Source organism: Gastrolobium bilobum, unplaced genomic scaffold (assembly GCF_033153095.1).
Source record: "Gastrolobium bilobum isolate Gb01-03AN ecotype WA unplaced genomic scaffold, APGP_CSIRO_Gbil_v1 utg3870, whole genome shotgun sequence".
Lineage (NCBI taxonomy): Eukaryota > Viridiplantae > Streptophyta > Magnoliopsida > Fabales > Fabaceae > Gastrolobium > Gastrolobium bilobum.
In genome coordinates this window covers 457,494-480,329 of record NW_026895180.1, presented here as the reverse complement: position 1 = coordinate 480,329, position 22,836 = coordinate 457,494, and the positions used below count along the sequence as shown (strand labels likewise).

General features: G+C 34.2%; 2 protein-coding genes across 2 annotated transcripts; both read right to left on the bottom strand.

Annotated features, from left to right (window-relative positions):
* Nucleotides 1–1,784: 1,784 nt before the first annotated feature.
* On the bottom strand, nt 1,785–13,728 carry LOC133297686 (origin of replication complex subunit 3). The gene is made up of 17 exons (XM_061496860.1): nt 13,651–13,728; nt 12,661–12,864; nt 12,342–12,516; nt 11,974–12,143; nt 11,742–11,872; nt 11,106–11,379; nt 10,907–10,981; nt 10,209–10,273; nt 10,030–10,120; nt 9,185–9,309; nt 8,480–8,549; nt 7,179–7,264; nt 5,558–5,647; nt 4,531–4,606; nt 3,385–3,512; nt 2,907–3,083; nt 1,785–1,898 (listed from the first exon to the last, which is right to left on the bottom strand). The coding sequence occupies exons 1-17, from the start codon at nt 13,726–13,728 to the stop codon at nt 1,793–1,795; spliced, it is 2,121 nt and encodes a 706-aa protein (XP_061352844.1). The 3' UTR covers nt 1,785–1,792.
* A 1,027-nt stretch (nt 13,729–14,755) lies between these two features.
* Nucleotides 14,756–22,535, bottom strand: LOC133298307 (pentatricopeptide repeat-containing protein At1g30610, chloroplastic). Its single transcript, XM_061497578.1, has 9 exons — nt 21,345–22,535; nt 20,179–20,370; nt 19,624–19,705; nt 19,327–19,518; nt 18,519–18,632; nt 17,894–17,984; nt 17,662–17,819; nt 15,838–16,269; nt 14,756–15,214 (listed from the first exon to the last, which is right to left on the bottom strand). The coding sequence occupies exons 1-9, from the start codon at nt 22,445–22,447 to the stop codon at nt 14,804–14,806; spliced, it is 2,775 nt and encodes a 924-aa protein (XP_061353562.1). The 5' UTR covers nt 22,448–22,535; the 3' UTR covers nt 14,756–14,803.
* Nucleotides 22,536–22,836: the final 301 nt, after the last annotated feature.

Here is a 22,836-nt window from a genome sequence, read left to right as displayed (position 1 = left end):
AACTGTAACTATATTTACCCCTTCAAGTTAACCAAGCGTACCAGCAACTATTTAGTTTCTCTAGAAACAACTGATTATGACTTTTTAGCACACAGCACAAGCAAAACTAATTAAAATAACAAGAAGTTTGATGTTTCATGATCATACACAAATTTTTATTTTAATAGAATACATTAATACTTATACTCGGTAGTGTAATCTGGCCAAATGAAAATAAGATTTACTAGTATGTTAATTACATGTTATCCATTTTTTAGTTCACATTTTTAGGAATATAAAATGAAAATTATCAGAGTAATAAAATTGAAAAAGAAACAAAAATTCACTAAACAGTAAAGAGATATGCATAACTTGAACAATAAAGTTGAGGGTGTCGTATTTTAGACAACGATCTTCAGTTTCTGTAAGTAATAAAGTCTTGCGGAAATTCTGTCAATCTATTGTAGATGTTAAACCTTATAATTCCAGCTTATGATTTTCTCAGGGGTGTTTGTTTCAAGTTTTTGAAGAGGATTACCGGTAATCTGGTAAATGTAATTACCACGTTTGGTAGAAGGAATAAATTACGATTCTCGGATATCCAAGGATTACCGGTAATTTGATTTATAAAGAAAAGTCACTATTCAGATTACCAAAAATAATATGGTAATTCGGAATACCAATCAGAATACCAAGTAAAGGAAAAGCACAACAATAAATTTTGAGACAAAAATATCCCAATACACATAAAAATCTAGACCCAATCTATCAATTACAAAAGTAAAAATAGTTTGGGGTTATTTTTGTAAAATAACCTCATATTCCAAGTCATATTTCGTTCTAAACCAAATATGGAATCAGTAATTTTTACCCAATATTTCCGGTAATATTTTGGCGAACCAAACACCTCTTTCGTAAGATTCCAAGTAAACTCAATTTCTACTGAATTCCCATTAATCATGATTCCCGGTCACCAAAAAATTCCTCTTGTACCAAACACACCCTAAGAGATATTGCCAATTACTGGAAAAGAGATATGCATATCATGAACACTACAAATACACTAGAAGAATCGAATAGTAACCGTAGAGGCAGCTGCATCTGAGGCAGAAGAAGAATTAACAGTTAGCTTAAGTTGTACGGTTGCAAAATATTTATACGACCACTTCATTATTGACTGAGTTTAAATTAATTATTTTAATAGTTAAATTTTCTTTGATACTCCTCTGAGAGAAAAGGGAGAAATACTGTATTATCCTTCTTAAAGTTACAAAAAATTAGTAGTAAAATTTACAGACCAGGTAATAGAAATCTGCATCACTTATGAATTTGTGGGTTTTATAAATTTATAACTGCTAAAACAAAGATTGTAAATTTTTTTTTTGGTGAATAAAGATTGTAATTTTAGGTAATGTAATAAGAGAGTATTAAGTGAACACGATTCCAAAAATGATACACAACATTTCGTACATAAGTTTAACAGGCTCCGAGAAAACCATTGATTGAGAGGAATAAAAAGAAAAAAACCAAAACAAGAACAAAAACAAAAATGAATGATGAATATAGATTTGCTGTATGTGAAGGAGCTTTTTCCATGAAATACAAAAATATGCACAAGACTCGTGAAAAAATATTCCCTATAATAATTCTCTCTTACGATTTTACCTTTCATTAATTTTTCGGGTTAGGTGGATCAATTAAATTGGCTATTAGACCATGAATAATTAGATAATCTAAGAAAATAAAATTATATTACACTTTAATAAGAAAATTAGGAAATCACAAGATGACAGCAAACCAGTGAACCCTGCATTCAAAGTCCAAATGCTACTCTTTGTACAAAATTTGGGCGTCTCTTGCTTGGCATTTTAACTAGCCCAGCTATCTGCAGCTCTGTAACTGCCCTGCAAAAGCGAGCTCTATGGCAAACCAAGATTAAGGATTGTGACCGAGATCAATAAACAGCTTTGCATTCACTACAATTACGAATGTGGAAACGGGGAACATGCAAATACAAAATATAATAGGCATACCATAGATCGCCTACAAGCTAAAATCATTTAAAGATCAAGAAGACTCTTATCGGAACTACTATCGGCAAATACCAAAGTTGCGACAATTTAAGAATTTTCATGGTAGAAATCGGTTATGGATAAATATATTCCCATTCAAGATTCTATAGCACGACTCTTCAATATAGGAACATTTCTGGATCTATTTAAAAAAGAGAAAGGCAGATATAGAGGACTGTAATATAATAAATAATAGGAATAAATCCAATTTACCCCCTAAAACTTTGAGTCGTGTGCACTTTGGTCCTTTAAAAACGTGCAAATCGATCCCTAAATTTTTTAAAGTATGCATCTCAGTCCTTCCTTCTAGTTTTCGTCAAACAAAAACAAAAATTGTTGCATTTATTGAGTTTCAAGTCCGAACTGCACTTGAACCCAAGTTTGAAATAATAAATTGAATTTTTTCCATCAAGAAATTTGCAAGAAAAAATGGTCATAGTTTGAGCATGACAATTTTCATACGGAAAATTATACAGAAGGACTAAAATGCAATCTTTAAAAAGTTTAAGGATAGCGTTACACACACGCGACCCTAAGTTGGAGGAAGTAAATTGGACTTTTCCTGAAATGAGAAGTATGGACCATGTATCCATAAAAGACAAAAGTCAAGTTATCAAGGTTGAGTGAAACCCAAGATTTAAGCTTAATTTCAAATAGGCCCTTGTCATATAGTTTTGAAAATGTTCCATTATTTCTTCCCAAGTTAAAATGCACGCATGCAATAATAAATGGGACTGCAAGATCGGTGACATAATGAATTTAGAACTGCTAATTTGGGACATCTAGCAATGCATTTGAAGTATTATACCTCAGGCTATTAAAGATACTCTGCGAAATGGAAAATATAAAGGATACTGAATTGATGCTTCATTTTGGTCTCCAGATTCATTTGTATCTTTTCTCTTCTTTGGTAGGGGGGACTGCTTCGATTTTTGTTTCCGTTTATTCGTATGTTGAAAAGCAATTGCTCTAAAAGACTGGTACCAGTCATGAACATTGATAAGATCTCCATGCTCTTGAGCCAGGGAATACCTGTAAAAAACAATTAGCATCAACTCAAAACATTGATGTAGAAACTTCAAAGCTAAATGAAAGAAAAATTTCAGAGCTCCAATGTGTTCGATGTACTATTTGTATCCAAGGTTTAAGCGTATATACAAGCCGAAACATGTTAACTATAAATGTCAACCACCAAGTAGTAAGCAAGGCTTAGTAGAAGTCAATAGTATATGAGTAAGAAGGAATAAGATTGATTGGAAAAAAAGAGAGAACATTATCAACAAGTTGCAAGAATTGGGATGCCGTATGCAAGCACTTAACTAGATATACTTACATAATTGAGGTATCATGTTTGGATGGCAATAGGGCATTGCCACTCGTGTGACAGCAATGGCACCCTAAAATCTCATGGAGCTCCAACAGATCAAGTTGAATCCTTCTTCTTGGATCTCCAATCAAAACCTACGACAAGCAAAAAGTTAATGAAACCTGCAGAAGAACAAAAAAGGTTCTAAAGAACTTCAAATTTATGCGAGAATAGAATCTCATTATTTGCAGTTTATATAAATAAAGATCTTTACTCAAAATGTCCATTTTCAAAAAGAGAAAACAGACAGAAATATTAGGGGCCTGTTTGATTGTGTTCTGGTTTTTTTGTTCTTAAAATTGTTTTGTAAAATAGTTATGGAAACAATTGTTTTCTATATTTATTTATTTTTGAAAGTTATAAACCAAAACAGAAAACAAAAACAACTCAGACATGTTTTCTAAATTTGATTCTAAAAACAAAAAAAGTTATAGTTTTCAAAACATTTTTTACAAAACAAGCTTTACCAAACGAATTTTTTTGTTCTAAAAACTAAAAAACTGTTTTTAAAAACAACAATCAAACAGAGCCTAGATCTCCATCTCATTCATGATGAAATCAACCATGAGAGAAAAATGAAATCTAGTCAGTGCTTAAGTTAAGCTAAGGAATCTCAACAAAGGGCAGCTCATAAGAATGGAAACAGTCAAATGCTTTGGTTATCTAATTCTTTAGAGAATAAATTAAATATTCTCAGTTACTTATATATCTGAAAATATCATATACAGTAATCCTGTTTCCCACAAAAGGGCAGAGTTATCAACAATATTATATGAAGCAAATTCGTCTGTTCAGGTTTTTATGGTTACAAGATTTATTTTTTCATTTTATCCAGGTCATCAGCAAATGATACCAAGTTGCATCTTTGAACAAACAGATTAAGGATTTATACCCTAGTCCTAGTTGTAAGCATAAGTAGGATCTATGAATTGGAAGTCAGGATACAAGAATTTAAGAGAAAGGATGTAATGAACTGTAGCCATTTCATATGTTAGTTTTGTGTATGATCTGGTAGTATCTAAAAGTGATGAGGCTGCAAAATAAATTGCAACTGAATTTCGCTGAGTAAAGTGGAAGGTCGACACAGTGGAAAAAATACTCTGGATTTCTTACCAATTGAAGCTTCTCAACATTCTTGAAGCAGAAAATTTCATGAAAAGGCATGCCTTCAATGGGCCTCAAATAATCTCTGTTCCATGAAAAAAGAATGAACGACAGCAATACTTAATAACCAGCAATAAGGAAATGGCAGGTTAAATACTATTTTACTTATGCGCAAAGCAATACAGCGAAGGCAGTTAATAAGTCAAGCTCTTCATACTTCCACTATAAAAGATGTTAACAAAAATAAAACAGTCATTTCACGTGTGTGCTATAAAGTCGATTCTTTGTATTACATTATGACAAAATCGCAAATGCATAACAAATAACGCAACACAAGAATGGGAGATGCATTATAGCACACCTGGATTAACATTCTTTGTCATATAAATCATATCATTGAAGTTCATATCAATTGAAGATTGGTTTGTATTTTGTCAGAGTACATAAAAAAGATAAAAATATCTGATAAAAATGAGATATTGGTGTATGAAATCAGCACTACTGGTGCTTAAAGTGCAACAACACAATTGATGTTAAATACAATCTACTACAAGTTATCTAGTTGTATTTGATTCTTGATTATATAAAAAGCTAATACTATTGCTAAAGGCTTGGTGATTGCAAATATCTCCAAGTTGAGTTAGAAATATCAGCTTCAAAACTTAATTAAATATTAAGATGAACTTTGGGAAAGATGAGCACGCATCAACAGATTTCAGACCTAAATAAGAATTTGATCAAAATATTGTCCTGTTTTAATTAAATGTCTTGAGGAAAAACAACGAAGAGGAATGTGGAAAAATGCAGTGTAGGCAAACCAACAAATTGAGCCAACTTTTTTTCAGTTATTCAAGATCAAAATTCAAACCCCTTGTGAAGCAACCTATGCCTTCCTTTCCTGATCTTTTGCATTGTTAAGATAAGCCTAGTACTTGGAAATAATATAGATTCAATATAAAACACTGCTCATATCAACTCTTCCCCCATCAATCAGCATAAACATGAAATGAAACACAGTTACAACACAAAACCTTACCTAACTAAACAATCTATAAATGTGAGAGCTTGCGAGTTTAACATTCTCGAGTCCTTCTCAATGTTTACTGAGACCCTGGACGCAAATCTCCTGAAAATATAAATAGTTAGCCTAAATTGAAGTAGGGCATAAGTAATGGTTGGTACTGAGATTACTGAACAATTTTGGTAGAAACTAGATGGTACATGACAAATACGGAGAAATAGGAGAGTTTAGGTTTCCGTGATTTACACTGGAAAAAATGGCACCCATGTTAAAGATTATCTGAAGGGAAAATTGACGCCAACTAAGTTTCAGGACGAAATTGAAACAAAAAATTAGTTTTTTTTGGGTGTAAAAGGTTTAGGAAGAGAGAAGAGTACCTCATTCCAAGTTCATAGCATTACGTGTTTCAGTAAAAACTCATTCGCAAAACAAGAAAATATTTACCATATTATCAGGATGTTTGGTTTTTTTCTCCCACGTTAATTATATATCCATTTCTCCTTATACTATATTACAATTCAACTAATTGTCAAGTTAAGACCAAAAGAACACAGTTCAGAAATAATTTGAAAACCATAGGCCTGCCGGCCCCATACGCTAGCCCGAAACTGACTGGTCCGAATCAGGAAGGCTAGCCTAAAATCCCACATAACTACCAAATTCTGCGCTTCCCTTCAGCCCAATTCTACCACGCCCATATGAACCCAAATTCCTGAATTCCACCATCTGGCCGCCTGCCCCTTATTCCCCAAATAGCTAAATGAAAAACCCAAATTTCACACCTCGAGCAGGTACCTGGCCGTGAAGAACAGCAGACAGCAAATTTGTTTGGAATAACTAACGATCCACTTGAAAAGAAAAGAAGCATATTGTTGCCGATTATTAAGAAAATTGAAGTTCGAGTAAAGTTCCTTTTGGGTTCCTAACAAAAAATGATGATGTCCCCACTTTCATCCCTTATAAAAAAAATACCCATATTAGTCCTTTTTAGGGACTAAATTGAAGTCTTCATTGAATTTATGAGAAACCATATTTTCAAAGAACTGGAATTGTAGAGAGACCAAAAGTTAATTTTTTTTTGTAAAGGACGAAAGTGGAGACCGTGTTTTTTGTCAGGGACCTTTACCCTTTTTCTTTCGGGACTACAAAAATCATATATGCACTTTGATTATGTAAAAGGGATTTTCCAGCGTTGGTTGAGAGAACAGAGTGAGGGTCAGTGCTGATCTCTTCGCTGGCGGAAGAAGAGCTTCGTTGGTGTCAATGGAAATCCTGCCATTGTTGTTACCGTCGTCGTTGGTGTCCTTTTGTATTTGCACTTGTAAATTTTGCCGCTTAAATCCTTGTGCAGAGCACCATGAGGAGAAGAACCGGCATGCGGGAATGGATACAGAAGAGAAGAGGAGGAATAGCATACTGACTAATTCTAGTAAATTTAGCGGCTTGTCAGGTAGCGGTACCAAAACATCATTAGTGAAGAAGCCGTCTCCTAGGCCAAGGAATCACTCTTTTTGCATGACTTATTTTCACCCTTAACAAAGCAGAAAGTTCCCGTCCCCCATAATCCGTAAACAATCTCGACAATTAAACTATGACCTACAAGGAAATAAGGAACAAAAAAGAATTAGAACGTTACTTGGAAATGTCCTTGGAACTCTTGCGTGGACTCTTTCCATCTTCACATCTTACTGAAGATTGCAACATTTTCAATTTCTCGTGAATCTGCAAGAAATCATTATTCAGTGATTATTAGCTAAGACCACAAATCAAGTTGTACAAGGTTTATGCATTTGCTCTCTATGACTGCAATAAGGAATTGGCAAAATGAATAAAACAGAATTGGACACCATGCAAAACACAATATCTTCTTACATCATTACATTAAGTCTTTTTATGGAACTTAGCTGGATTTCTACGTATGATTTTTTGAAGATTTGGACACCATGAAAAACACTTTCTCTTGATATGTGCGTTATAAGCCTTAAAGGCTGGAATTTAAAAAGCACTCTCACACTGCTCGGCTTCTTGGTATGGTGGTCAACCAAGAACTAATGGCTGTTTCAAAGGTTCCTGTAATTTAGATTTTTTATTTTTTAGTAGATGTAATTTAGATATTTTACTTTTATTGATAATGTTTCTTCCTTTATCAGAAAAATGTATTGGGTGGTCGGTTTATACTTTATAAGTCAAGCAAAATCATAAGTGATCCCAATTCCAATTGCTTACTGCTGACAAATCCTCCGATAATCTAAATATCAGATCCACAAGGTCAATAAAATGGGATAAAGGAAGCACACGTTTAAGAGATATGTTTCCAATGAGTAACCATGCTCATCGGCCTAGCATCACCCATTCACTTGTGATTGACCCCTTCACTGAGGCATATGCTACAACAAAAGGGATAGGAAGTAGAAGGAAAACACACAAGGCTGAGAAGGACAAAATAGGAAGCAGAGGGAATATTCAGATTGTTAACTGAATGCTGAGTTGGCAAGGAATAGTAGGAAGTGGGAATTCAGTTAGGGAAAAATGAGAATATACCAGGGAAGGAAACGTAGGGATGAATCAAGTAAATGGGTTTGGAAGGGGATAGAGGTACTGAGTTGGCAGACCTCTGGAGTCTTATTTTCAATTTTCTGTTTCTGCTTTCTGTAATTTCATATCTTCGCTAATCTCCTCTATCCTTTGGTTAATAGGAATTCAGCTCCATCAACTTGCAGCATGCCAAATTCAATGGGCACAATAAGATTGCGGACCATCTTGTGTTGGCAGCCATTGAAAAGACAGCATAAGTAACTTCATCATCTAAGATGCTGATTGCCCATATTCAATAATTAGATCCAAATTGCTCCAAACCGTGGTCTCAACTAGAAGAAAAAAAAAATTAACTCAGAAAAATTAACATTCCGAGCAAGCATATTTCAAGTGTAAACATACCTCAGAAATATCTGCAGTAAGTTTTTCCCAATTCTCAATCAACTGATATAGCATTCCTGTAGGGAGATCCCTGTATAAAGTCCAGTCAGAAGTCTATAGATATTTTAAGTAAATAAAAATAAAGGTCTGTATGAAGGGGCTAAATCAACAAATTAGCTGTAAGTATGAAAACTCCCATAACAAAAATGGTTAACAAATTGAAGGTAAAGTTCAGTGAAAAGTGTTTGGATAGACAAATAAAAAAGGAAGGAATATTACAATTTAATTTCAATGATTATCAATTGGGTTTATGTAATGTTATCGAAATTTTTGGTTTGTCACAAAATTTTGTATCCTACTTCAATTCTTTCAGGGAGTTATATTTTTCGATTTATTTTCCTATTAGATTCAGGCACGGGAATACTCTTGTAGTATTAAAGTAATTTAGGACTGCCAATATAACAAGTAGCTGTATGCATTAAATGTCAACTTTTATGACAAATAGAAATTACAGATTTTATGGCTTCTCTTTCTATTATCCCTCCTTTTCTGCTTAAATATGCTTTTAAGAGCCAATTTTGTTCTGCATCGACAAGCTTTTCTTGCTAAATAAAATAAGGCAAGAATCATATTCCTAGCTACCTCAATTTGCGTACTATGTGGGAAATAAAACCACCGCTTTGCATGATGGAATATTGTTGACACGGATCATTTGTCGAGGATAACCCATGATCTTTTCCATTCCCCACATGACAATCAGAACCCCTTGACAGGTACAAATCTGGATTGAGCACTTCACAAAACAAATCCAGCAGTCGTACTCTGCTATATTTTCCAGCTTCATATAGGCACTGAAAATAAAGGAAAAATCAGAATAATGAAGTGTTTCTTTTTATTTCTCAACCGGTTTATTGATTACCCAACTAATCGGATTCGAGCTGAGCAGGACTACAATAAAGTGCTTATTTGGTTCTATTAGAAATTTAAGTATGAATGATGAGTAATTAAGTCTCATTCCTTAAGAATGGATTAAATAAAGACAATATAAGATAAAAGATACATAAACTTAATTCCTTAAGGTTTTGGATTATAATGAATATTAGGCCATCGTGGTTTGAATTTCCTACTTAACCCATTGAAGTGTGCGGGGGATGAGTTTCCTACTTAATTTGGGTCTATAACATCAACAAACTGACAGAGTGTGACCCTCTTCATCTGGTGGCATGTGCCCATTTGTAGTTTTCTTAAATCAATTTAGGTGTTCAAATGTCATACACGACTCTGAAAGTGAGATTCATTCCTATGTTTGTAATATAGTTGACTATGCGAATTCCTTGGTCAATTTAATGCCCATATTAAAACTTCCACTCCTACCCCATTTTGGAAATTTTCAGGAGTAATTACATAATGCACTGAAAAGCTACTTATTGGATTGTTTAGATATCTGCTATCATCAATTGATCATTTGTAATACAAAAGATGATCAAAAGAAGCATCAAAGGCAATGCAATTTGATCAATAAGAATGGATGATGAGTGCACAAGGATTTAAAAACAATTCCTAAATCTTACGAGAACTGCAGTGCTCCATAGCTTCTGCACTGTCACCAATTCTGACAAACCCTGAGCCATGCTCTTTCTAGTCTGATCAACGATTTGATTCCTAGATTAATTTTAACCAAGGGGTGAACTCATTGTCATTCCATTAAGCAAATCTAAATTAGAACAAGAAAATTTGTAACCTGTAATACCTTGCATACGATGGAAGTTCATCCATGTATTTCAACATAGTCTCAGGTGATAATGCAGATTTTCCCTCCTGAGAATCCATATACGACCAAACATTAAAATAATAAAAAAAAAGGAATACGATGATAAGAATTTTTTAAAAAGATTGAACAAGAAAAGTTATAGGTAAGTTTCTGATCAATAACATATATAAAAACATAATGGAAATAATTCTCCATGGACCATATTGCTATTAAAATTTAATTTAACTCCACGAACTTGCAAAATGTGACATCATTATTTTACACACACATTGGCATTGGTTGAAGTCGAAGGAAGTAAACACTCCAATCAAAATTGTTGAAATAGAGTTTTCAGAAGAAAATTGCATGTATAGACAGTACAATTAATCATTGGAGTGATAGTGACGTTTATATTGTTAATATGCTCCTTAACTAGAATACCCAGCAATTTGAAGCTTGGATGAAGTACCCGCGTCAATATGTTGAAATGTCTGAATTTTAGTTATAAGAGCATAAAAGAACTGGATAAAACACTAAACCAACTAAAAAATAAAAAACCAGAGCAACTTGGGCTAAATGATCCTAAAGTACGTAATCACAACACTACACCCCAAAGCTATATAACTATGAAGTAAAACAGATTTGAAAGAGCAAACAAAGGAAAGATAATTCAAATATTAGAAGAGTTTTAGACAGACCTTTTTGTCCTCTGTGAGTATTCGCCCAGGTATGAGACTCAGAGGTTCCTTAGAGAAATGTAAAAAGCATGCTACCTGAAAGATATAGTCAGAAATTATGACATGTAAAAGACTAAGTCATGTCCCCCATTAATGTGTTTGTAATTCATAAAATAAAGATACAAATAACAGTCAGTAAACCAAAAATTGCATTATCAACCTTCAAAGCTCGTATAAAAGATGTTACTGTCCCATCCTGGTTGACGAAGTAGTTTCTCAGGAAGAGTGCCACTTTATGACCAATATTAAATGTGGTGCAATTTTTCACAAGAACAGCCTCAACAATTGCATCCATTCTCTCAGCTGGGGTTCCAAGCATAAACTTAGACGGGCACAATCGCTCAAGAGCATGTGATGGCAGAATGTTTCTAGGGGTATCCACTGACGTTGCAACTCCAAATATTAAGATGATTGGGACCTTGATAACCCATTCACTGATAGAAAAAGTGGAAGAAGATGAAATCCAGTTCACATCACCTAAGTAAACCCACCATTATACATTAAAATAAATGAGCAAATAATTACAATCTCCTAATGTCAGCAAAAATGTACAAGACAAATATACATGGTGAGGCCTCAATGGTTTTGGACAGAACACAATGGCATGTTTGATTCACCTAGCCGACCTCACCTAGTAGGAAAAGGCTTTGGTTTAGTTGCTGTATGTACACGGTAAAGCCTCAACCATAATTAACCTAAGCAATAGAATAACCAAATAAAGTATTCAAGATGCACAAATGCAAACCCAGTTACAAATATGCATGCAAACATACTTACAGAAGATGCTGAAACATACCTCACCATCAGAATGAAATCAGTTAAGACTGATCCACAACATCTTTCCAAGTCATTAATGATCAGCACTAGTGGTTTGTTGTAGTTGTCTTGTTCTCTATACCATGATGCTAAGATTGATATATCAGCTGACTGCTCAACATCAAAATTAAGAAAAGGAAAGAGTAAAGAAGACAGTAGAACTAGACAGAAGTAATTTAAATATAGATAAATAAGTACAGAGAAGCACCCACATCTATAGTACCCCCTAGAAACTCCCGCAGTAAAGCTTTCAAGCAACCAGCAATCCCATTTTTTAACGAAAATTCCAGCGATGAAAGCATAGCCACATGGCATCCATGGGATTTCAGGAAATGGCCAAGCTCTTCAAATGTCAATATATCATCTACAAACTCTATGTTTCCTGCCAATCATAATTAAATCTCAGAATTTTCTTTAGAAATATAAATGTTGCTTTCACTCCTTAACTAGAGTATTGATGACCAAAAGCAACTCACTTAAGCTGCATGCTTATAGAATTGATGGATATCTGAATTATACCCAGTTTCCAAGAATCAAAGCATTCAGCAGATTTACCAAAAATGTGAATGCAGACGCTTACTGATAATAACTAATGCAGTAAACAGCTGCCCTGGGGTAATATTTTTTAGAATAGGGAAAGACCGAGTTGCTTCAGCAATATTACGTTCTCCAAGCAATCTAGTAGCATTGAAGCACTCTAGAACCCATTGTTGTATATCATTAAATACACTAGCATTGAGATCTCTCAACACGTCCTGCAATAGAAAGAAGAATCTTTAATAATTTTCTTATTGAATCATTCTTGGGTAAAGAATTAAAATAAATTCTAATGCTACATAAGCATACAGCAAAACCAATAGTAGTAAGTTACAAGACTTGGGACAAGATAAATAGAGAACCTTAATGGTAGACTCAATTTTTGTCCAGACAATGTCGAAAGTTTCAATTTGCAAGCAATCAGATTCTTCAGTCATACTTCCTTCCAGTTTCTTTGCACCTTGTGGTGATGATGAAGATGGCTCATTTCTCTTGCGCAATTTTCCCCGTCTTGTTGGTGTTCTGTCTTTTCTTTGGGATGAAGATTTATGAAGAACAAAGAACGGCTATCGAAAGGAAACCAAATGAGGATTAAATCAGTAGCTTGGAAGTAAAATCAAACAAATACTAAAACCGACTTCTACACATGACACTTGTTCTTTTCTGCCTTCTCCTTGTAAGAATATTAATCAATAAGCATTATGAAAATTAAAAATGAAGCCTATTAACTAGCACTACTGCTACGGATTGAAGACAATGGTCCATGGCAATGTTGTTATAGAGGCTAGACTTCATATTATTTACTTGTTATGATGCAGAAATGAATTATTATCAAACAAATGAAACAATTATTATAATTTCACTCTACATTCCTCATGCGTTTGAAATTAGTCAAAATTACTGATATATATTTCCGATTAAAACAACAATTTCGACTTCAAATGCCAAACAAATATTAAAAAATAAATAAAAATAGCCTCGTTAGCTTCGGAATGGGGCGAAAACACAAGACACGCGCACAGCCACGTTATTTTTCATTAGATGTAACATCAGTAGCAACTATAACTAGCCGGAGCAATTAAAACCAAGATTAATGAGATAAGATAAAAGGCAAAAGCGCATGCGGTTCGTGTACAAGATCCCTAAGGATATTAAGCAACATTGAGAACTGGAAGTTAATGAACTTATCAGAACCAAATCACAGGCCATATATAGCGAAGCAATATTCGAAATTAGTGAAGCAAAACAAACAAACCAAAAAAAAAAGTGTTAAATCAGACATTAGGTATCTACAATATCAGAGAGAGTATGTGAGGAAATGAAATAGGAAACGAGAGAAAGAGCGAGAGAACCTGAAGATCGTTCTCTACGGCTTCGAGTGTTGTTGACGGAGCTTGCGAATCAGTAACACTCGGAGAAGAAGGAGCCATTCGATGAAGATGTGAAAACTGCTACGGACACACAGAGTGTGGGGGCAATGGGCCAACAAAATGAGATTGGGTTACCTTATGGCGGGAAATTACAAGGGCAATTACGGAAAATAATAATCCACAATCTCAACCTTCTCTTTTTACCAGCTATTTAAAAAAAAAAAAAATGTTTTCTGTAGAACTCAATTTTAACTTTTTTTTAAGGGAAAATATACTCTTGTGTTGTAGAAAGAGAATTTTTCTCTCCTACACATACATCGATTTCCGTATTACTTTTTTATTCTTTTTTTATAGTGGGTGGATCCCACACATGATTATCTCTATTGCATGAGAGAGTTCTCTCCTATTGCATGAGATTAATAAAACCTTTTTTTTAAAGGATTAAAATGGAATTAAGCGTATCATTCTGAAAATATAGGGCTTTAATGTGATTAAATTATCTACATTTGCTCTCAAAACGACGTCGTTTTGGATTAAAAAATTAAAATAAAAAAGACTATTATAACTCTAAAATAAATTATAATAACAAAAATACATTGATTTTCACCTCAAAACGACGTCGTTTTAGGCTCAAGTCATCTTAGAAAAAGCGAACCCTCAAAAGAATAAGCTGCTTTTCAAATAAATATACGCCATTTTATTGGCACAAAAAATCTACACATTTTTAGTTTTGCTTGGATGCAATAGGCATATGTAAATGTCAGCTTTCTTTCTTTTTTGGGTAATTACATGGTTGCAGCATTAAAGTTTATAATAGATAATACTTAGCTTTAAATCGGTAAAATTAAGGATGAAGAAAAATAGAGAAACGAGGGAGTATAAAACAATAGATTGGGTAATTTTTAAATAGAGTATATAGATTATTAAATATCAGAGATTAAAAAAAAAAGAGCAGAATAAGAATTAAAAAAAGTAGTGGACGAATTTTTAGGTTATATAATGGACAACGGATAACAAGAACATATTATTATTTGGGTGAGTATTTCCTCCGTAAACTTGCATGAGATGCATTGAATAGAAAGGCTTTCATTAGATTTTGGTTGAGTATATATTACAAAGCTTTGGATAGAAATGTTCATCTAGAGTGGGCAACGACCTGTTTACTTTCTACTGCAGATACATTTTTCACTGAATCTATGTCAGCTGCAATAAGGTCAGTGGCTAAAAGAAATTCTTTGCATGATTGGATTAAATACACGAGTATTGGATTGGGCAAGCTACTATTGGAAACTATATTGCTAGCATCATTCATTAGTCTAACAAGTGTATCCTTCTTAAACCGTTGAGAATTTTCTTTGAATAGATTCAACCACGACGACTTGGAAAATGTCAGCAAGTCTTTTTGGGGATTATTGGTGATACATGTGAGAGAAGCAACATAGTCATCTTTCTCAAGCTTCACAAAAAACCTCTCCATGATCAGAGGAGTTGGTAGAATACGATCTGTATCCGTTAAGTGCTTCCATGTTATCTCCAAAGGCCCTTCCTGTAAACCAAGCAAGGTTTCATAAGTTAATGAAATGATCTCTCTCAGATTTCCTTATAAAGTTAACATCTCTCATTCTTGTATAAAAAATTGAGAAAGCTATAACTAGGATTTCATACTGGGAAAATTTCAAGACAAACATAAATACTATAGAAACTTTATTCTTAAGGTTTCTATCAGTACATACATATGGATGCAGAAAGAGATTTTGAACCAAGCATGACATGTCCATACTAATACAAGGGCACAAGCACAAACTAAACATGTATGTGAATAGGGAAGTCTTAAAAAAAATTACAGTAATTCACAACATCTCTAAATGAAACACATATTTGTTTTGTTTAGATTCTTATAATTACTCTTCCTCTCTAGTGTTTACCGCATTCAAATCAACATCAGACAAATTTTTTAAGAGGATAGCAAGAAAATGCAAAGACCATTTTATTTTATTCCTCTTTATTGGCTTACCAAGCAAGCTTTTATTCATATTTACTCCTGGCTAACTAAGCATATATTTTAAATTACCACAAGCCCAAAAGTAAGATTCTCTTCACATGATCACAAAGGATCATTTAGAAATAATGACTATGTAAAAAAAAAAGGAAGAAGAAGAGGAAGGTCACCTTTCCAGCTCTTGAAGCCTCCAATACCATTCGAAGATGACGTTTTGGATTGAAGTGGTAACCATGGCACAGCATCCTTTGATAGACATGGTCAAAATAATCCCATCTCTTCTGTGCAACACATGCATCTAAAATGGTGTTGAATGTATATATATCTGGTATCACCCGCATTTTGTAATCAGTATTTTCCCTCAGGTGATTTGTGTTTTCTGACATCTGCTCAAATAGCTCTTTAGCTTCTTGAAACATCCCGTGTTCCAGGTAAGCTTTCAGTATTATGTTATAAGTAACCAGATTGGGAGCACAAATTTCCTTCATTTTCTTAAAAATATATGCTCCGTCTTGAATCTTTCCAGAGTCTAGACTTGCTTGCATCAAGCCAGTGTAGGTCACAACCAGTGGTTTATTTGCAACCTTACATATCTTGTCTATCTGTCAAAAGATGAGCAATACCTTCTGTATCAAGCCTTTTATAGTGGATAAATACACTAGGACACTAAAACTAACTTATTTTCATAACCACCAGGACGCTTCTCTTTGAACAAAAACGATTTTAACACAGATTTAACAGACAATAACATTTGTCCAAATACTAATGTCAACTGAAGTGACCATCTTGTTCACACTTCCCTGAGGCACGTATACTGTGAGGCCATAACACAGACACTTCTTGCTGTTTGGAGTATGTTAGTTGATATAAACATGGTAGAAGAGTTACATAAGTTCTATAGATGCATATAATGCCTTTACAGGTTACCTAGTTTAGTAGGAGTATGGCACGGTTTATCTTATGTTGTATTTCAGCAATTGCTAGTTTGCAACCCTTCCGTTTCAATCATTGTACTGTAGAAATTGAGGATTCTCTGCACTATTATAGAACTTTCTCATGATTTCCATTTATTATCTCGAAGGCTATGCTCTACAAAGTGGATTTGGAAAGAAATTAAAAAAAAAAAGTGGAATTCATTGATGTATTGGACTACCGCAGGTGTAATCTAGATACACCAATAATTTCCTTGCTTCTCTCCAAATCCAAATTACCATACATTGCTTTACGAATTTGGTGGATTTCACTTCATCGACCACCTTTGCACTTAGGAGCCATCCCGTTGGATACTACTGATAAAACCGTTATCCATGCAAAATCCCATGAAATTAAACTTCTATCGAACAAATCCAGATACAAGTCTTCCAAAAGGTCTATGTTTTCTTCTTTTTATTTCTGATTGGGTTAGGACAACTCCTTCATGGAACATTTTCACCGCCAAATTCAAGTAGGTTTACTATAATTATGTGGGGCTGTATGGGTAAGATGGATGGTGAGACAGTTGAACAACAACTATTGCATTGTCAGTTGGCATTCGTTCAGTTTTGTTTGGGATTGATTGCCTTAGATGCCATCTGTCTGCTTATGCCTCAGTGCGTGACTGAGCTATGTACCGTTGGAGATTAGGAGAGTTTTGGGCTTGGGTTATTCCTGCTTGCATTATGTGGACTTTGGGGTGTATGGGTTGAGAAAATGAACATACTTTCAATAAAAATGGAAAACTTCGGAAGAGATAAAGAGTTCAATTTGAATTGCTTGTTTTTTAAATGCACAGTTCTTTTACCTTTTGGATGTTCTTTGTTCTTTTGAGACTTCATAAGCTCCGACTTTTAGGCAAATGTTGTGTTACTTAGCTTAAGCGTTACAATTTTAACAATACAACATCTGCCTATCAATGCACTTATATTTTTCAATGGAAATGAAATGGACATCACCGTGCCTACCCCTTTGCCACCCCATAAAAAAGATAACTGTGAGAGAGAACAGGAAAAAGGTACCTGCATCAATGCCTCGTGAGTTCTTCCTGCTGCACAGAGGCATCGGGCAAGATCATAATAAAGAGAAGCAGAACCTACAATTCCACGTCTTTCCATTTCTTGGACAGCCAACACAGCCTCATCAGTTTTTTCCTCTTTCCAAAATGTATTCACGAGAACTGCATATAACAGTAAGGTCAAGATCATAATGAAATTTAGTGATTCACAAGGATAAGAAAATAAATGAGAATACCTCTATATGTCAATGAATTGGGAATGGAAGATTTCTGAAGTTTTCTGAAAAAATCATGAACCAGGTTGTACTTGCCACATGAAAACATCACCTGTCCAAGCATCAACAAATTCATGAATCATGTGCAAGCAAACATTCATTCATAACGCAATTGCATTTGTATTTTATTTTTTTTATTTTTGTTTTTCCATGGAATCCAAGTTTCCCAATTGCCATATAATTTGACACAACCAGGAGTAAGACCTCGTCCTAAATCTTGCAAAGATCTCAAATTTATTGTATTTTGCTACTCTATTTTCTTGAAGAAATTTTTTAATTATCTGTCACATTCCTTCCTAATTAGCCACACCACACTTGGTGAGCAAGTGGGTTACTCTTTTGAGTTGATGTATTATTTTTGTTGCTTATTATTTCCACTTCTGTGCTCTGTGATCCGCTATTCTTAGAGATATTTATCCTACCTCTTTGTACTCTCTGTTCCTGATAGAATCTTAATATTCTTGAGTTAAAAAGAAAAAAATACAATTTTACTTCTCAGATTGATTAAAAAGTTTTATTTATCAAGACTCATGCAAAATATTTAAGTGTAACTATAAATCATAAGAAAACTAGAGACAATTACTACCTCCATAATTAGGCCATAAGTTGAGGCAGAAAGTTGTTTGCCTAGCTTCTTTAACTCCTGTAAAACCCAAAAGGCCCCTTCCCACTGTTTCCGCTTAACGCAAGCATTAAGAACCTGCATGCCCAATTGATATATAAAATACTAAATCAGGCCCAAATTCTGAAACTGGGGAATTATGAATGTTATTTAAAAAAAAATAAAAAAATTCAAATAGAACATTAAAACTTAAAAGAGAAGCAAAATAATCATTTCACCAAAGCTGGGTATGGAGTATATGAAAACCCACTCAAAACAGTATAGATAAGAATAAACAAATGTTCCACAAAAAGAAAAGGTTTTACATGCATAAAGTGTATGTCTTTTATCCCAATTGATCTAGTATGCAACTCTGAATAACAAAATTCATTTGGGAAAACATTCACTGGATGATGATGGATCATCGAAACCTTCTGATAGTGACCAAAAAGATAAAATGAAAAAATCGAATTTGGAAAAAACAACTGATGAACAAAGAGACAGTATTTTAATTTGTCATAAAAAATATTATTTTCAAATTCAATAAAGAATTAGTAGCATAATTTTTTTTTCATGTCATTAGAATATCTATTCTCTCTTCAACTACAGAAACTATCTAATCAATAAATTTAACCATAAGGATAATCTAGGACTTTAACTTGCACATTGAAAAAGATGAAATGTCAGACCCCAAAGCTATCCATTTAAGTCTAGAATGGACTCCAAAGATAGGGAGTAGAACAACTATCTATTAAACCACTTCAAACTATGTTCCTTTTTATCAACAACTTACTGCATTATAGACTATAATATCTGGTTCCAGCCTTGGGTCCCACTTCTCAAGTATCCCTGTTTTAAACTTCTTCTTTGGTGGCGATCGCATAATATCAATCACATCAAAGAGTTCCTTCATGTGCCCTGCTTGTCCAAGAGTGACAGCTATACTATGATAAGCAACTAAATCAGGATATGAGGACATTTGTTGCTGGAAGGAAAGGAACAAGTGTTAGTGAAGTTGTCCATGTTCCCACCTCAAGTTAATTAACATTTTTCACAAAAAGGAACAAACTGCATCAATTACTTGCATTACCTGCATTGCATGAAAGACATTTAGTGCCTCTACAGGTCTCCTCGACTTTCCAAGTGCATCAAGAGCAGCAGTATATATATGCCTATATCAAAGATTAGCACTTTAACATATAATTGAAGGAAAAAAGAAAAAAAGGCCATTGACTAGCCAGAGCTAATTTTATGGGTCAAAAGGTTCATTTGTGTATGTGCGCGAGGGCGTACGAGAATCAATCTTACACCAATGAATAACATTTACAGGATAAATATTTTTCAAATCTACCACTAGATTGAAAGCACATGCATACCAAATTTCATATCAATCAAAGGTAGTTTTCTACTCAAATATATCTAAAAATCAAATTATAATATACCTTCAAAAAAACAGATATGTCCACCATCACATACGTCTAATTTTTTAAATTTTCTATAATTTGGCATGTAAGATAAACATGACAATTATGCATACTTATAGAGCTGGGTTTATTAAAATCATTTTCTAAGATATCTATACAGGTTCCTAATTGCTTACTGTTCAAGTATTAGTCATACTAAGTACCAAAGGCCATTCAAGTACCTTAGCTTATAGGACTTGAAGCGCTCACGCCTTTGAAGCCATTCAATGACCTGTATCACTCGCCGCCAGTTTCCTAGTTTTCCCAAGAGTATGATAACCCTCGTTATAGAATAGTCATTAAATTTGAGCTTTGCACTTCTTATCATCTTAGAAAACACCCATTCAGGTAAATTGATATCTGCACCATTCAATCTGTTTGAGAAAATGGTCAAGAAGACAAGAAGGGAACTCTTTAACATGATTGAAATATTAAAATATCCTAAAATCACACATCGAGAATAGCCATGTGACTATCAAGTTAAGGCAGGAAGGAAAGAAAAAAGATTAATTTCCCACATGAAGCAACATTTACCACAAGATATCCCTTATATCTATTCAACCATCCCAATCAACCAATGCCTGTTAAAGGAATTTAAGAAGGAAGAAATCTATAGACAAAGAAAAAAAATGGCTCTAGGAGGAGCCCAGCTTTATCATTAATTTAATCCTCTAAATTTTAAATTTCCTGAGGGAATTGAGATATTTTATTTGTATCACTGTTTGCTCCAAAAATTTTGAGGAGCCCATGAAGAAGCAGTATGGTGTTCTTCGTGGATGAAAATACAACTCCTTTAACATTCTTTAAGTTCCCCATTATTCTTTGGGGCCAACAGTAATTTACACTCATATGCATAAATAACGGAATTTATGTGATAACCAAACTCAAACTCAAACTCAGAACAAGGTGCAAACTGGCAAATCATGCACTGCACTTCCAAACCACAGTTAAGGATAATAAATCCCCAGATTACCAAATTTAGAATGCACATATAAAGTAGAATGATTCTGATAGCACACAGATTCAACTACACTTTAAAAGCAAAACCACCAAAGTGCAATGTGAGAAAAATCCTAGAGCTATAACTTTATATCTAAAATATTAAAAGACTATGGAGCCAAACAATCATAGATCTGAGCTCAAATATCAAAACATGCAATTTTAGGTATTAAGCATCCTGTGTAGATTGCTTAAATTGTTCCCTGAGGCAGCATTTTACCAAAACTTGTTCATAATAGAAAATGAAAATTCAGCAAATAAAAGTTTATGAATACATTATTGTCCTGAACACATTATTTTGTCAATTCTAAGTATCCCAGAAGCAGGAAAAAAGGAATGAACTACATACAATCTGGCTAGCTTTTGGATTCTCTCCTCCATTGCCTTATGGGAAAATTGTTGCTTGCTGATAACATTGTTGTCGTCTAGATTCTTGAATGCTGCTCGTTCCAGATCCACGTTGTCAGAATCATAATCCCTAGCAACGAAACGCTTACTGCTCATGTTCAATTTGATATTTGCTGGTCCATTTCTATTTATCAAACTCTCAATTTCAGTATGTCTTCCGCCAAGCCTTCCATCCATAACTTTTGTGCTAGCTAAAATTTTATCTCCACCAGGGGTTTTACTCTGTGCGTTGTAATCCCTTTGTCTGCTACTAACAACCTTTTCTCTTGACATCTTTGAAGAATATAAATCACTAGTGACTCCCCTCTCTACGACATTCCCACGGCTACCATTCGAATTAGACCTAATTATGTTATTGCTAATCCTTCCACTTCCACTTTTTCCTTGACTCTTAACCACACTGCAGTCATCAGATTCTGGTTCTAAACCACGACTCTGGCGTTTCGACCACGCATCTTGTCTTATCTTCCCTCCATGTTTCTGCTTCGCCTTTACATCAAGTTTGCTTCCTTTCTCATCATATTTATTTTTAAATCCTTTAGTTGGTGTTCCTCTTACCTTACCATTACTTATGGAAGAGCATTCTTTTAATGCCACGTCTTCTTTAGCAGCTTCAAACCCATCTTTTCTATCAATTTTCTCTCCAACCCTTCTAATTTTTTTATTTACTTTTCCTTCATCTCCCTTTCCCCTTGTCTTCTGTTTTTGAATAGTAGCATCATCAGCATGCTTCTTGCCCCTAACAGTTTTGGCAGATTCCATAGCCTTCAAATATTCGTCGAAGGATGGCTTAAATTCCAACTCCTTGGGAAGAAGCCCAGCATTAGAACCACCATTAAGAGAAACAATAACTGGCCCAAAACTGAGCTTTGCAGTACGAGAGACCCGAAACTGAAATTTCCTTGCAACTCTTGCGTTCAAAGCATTACCAAAGAAGGGTCTCGAAGAAATAGGATTAGGAATTGCATAAGAAGAGAACGAATTCCAACCATGATGCAAAGTAGAAGCAGAATTCCCATTTATTTCAAAGCCAATAACTCCCATCTTACTCTCAGTGTTAGTGTTTCTCAAATTAAGAAGAATAAGAAACAGTTCAACGTTAAGGACTTACGGTAGACGAGGTCATAGGTAGCTGCATTCTTCGACGAGCACGCCTGACACTGGAAAACCAGCATGGCCTCTCAAATTATCCGGATTCACTTCTTGTGCGTAAACCCCAATATTCGTACACGTAAAATTTGGACAGGAAGAAGCATACTTTTTGATAGTGTGAAAAAAATAACCACAATTTTTTTAATAGAAAAAGAGAAAAAGAAAACAACTTTTTTTTTTTCGGTTTACAATTATTTTTTATAAATTATGTAAATACGAGCGATGATAGTGTATCACCGATTAGACATAGCATAGATTGTAAAAATTTGTAAACAAATAAT

Coding starts and splice junctions, on each gene's coding strand:
- LOC133297686 (XM_061496860.1), bottom strand. CDS start 13,728: ATGGCTCCTTCTTCTCCGAGTGTTACTGATTCGCAAGCTCCGTCAACA. Junction 12,865..13,650: donor CCGTAGAGAACGATCTTCAG/GTTCTCTCGCTC, acceptor TCCTTTCGATAG/CCGTTCTTTGTTCTTCATAA. Junction 9,310..10,029: donor TATGGAGCACTGCAGTTCTC/GTAAGATTTAGG, acceptor CTTTATTTTCAG/TGCCTATATGAAGCTGGAAA.
- LOC133298307 (XM_061497578.1), bottom strand. CDS start 22,447: ATGGGAGTTATTGGCTTTGAAATAAATGGGAATTCTGCTTCTACTTTG. Junction 20,371..21,344: donor ATCCAAAAGCTAGCCAGATT/GTATGTAGTTCA, acceptor TTTCTCAAACAG/ATTGAATGGTGCAGATATCA. Junction 18,633..19,326: donor ATATTATAGTCTATAATGCA/GTAAGTTGTTGA, acceptor TTGGGCATGCAG/GTTCTTAATGCTTGCGTTAA.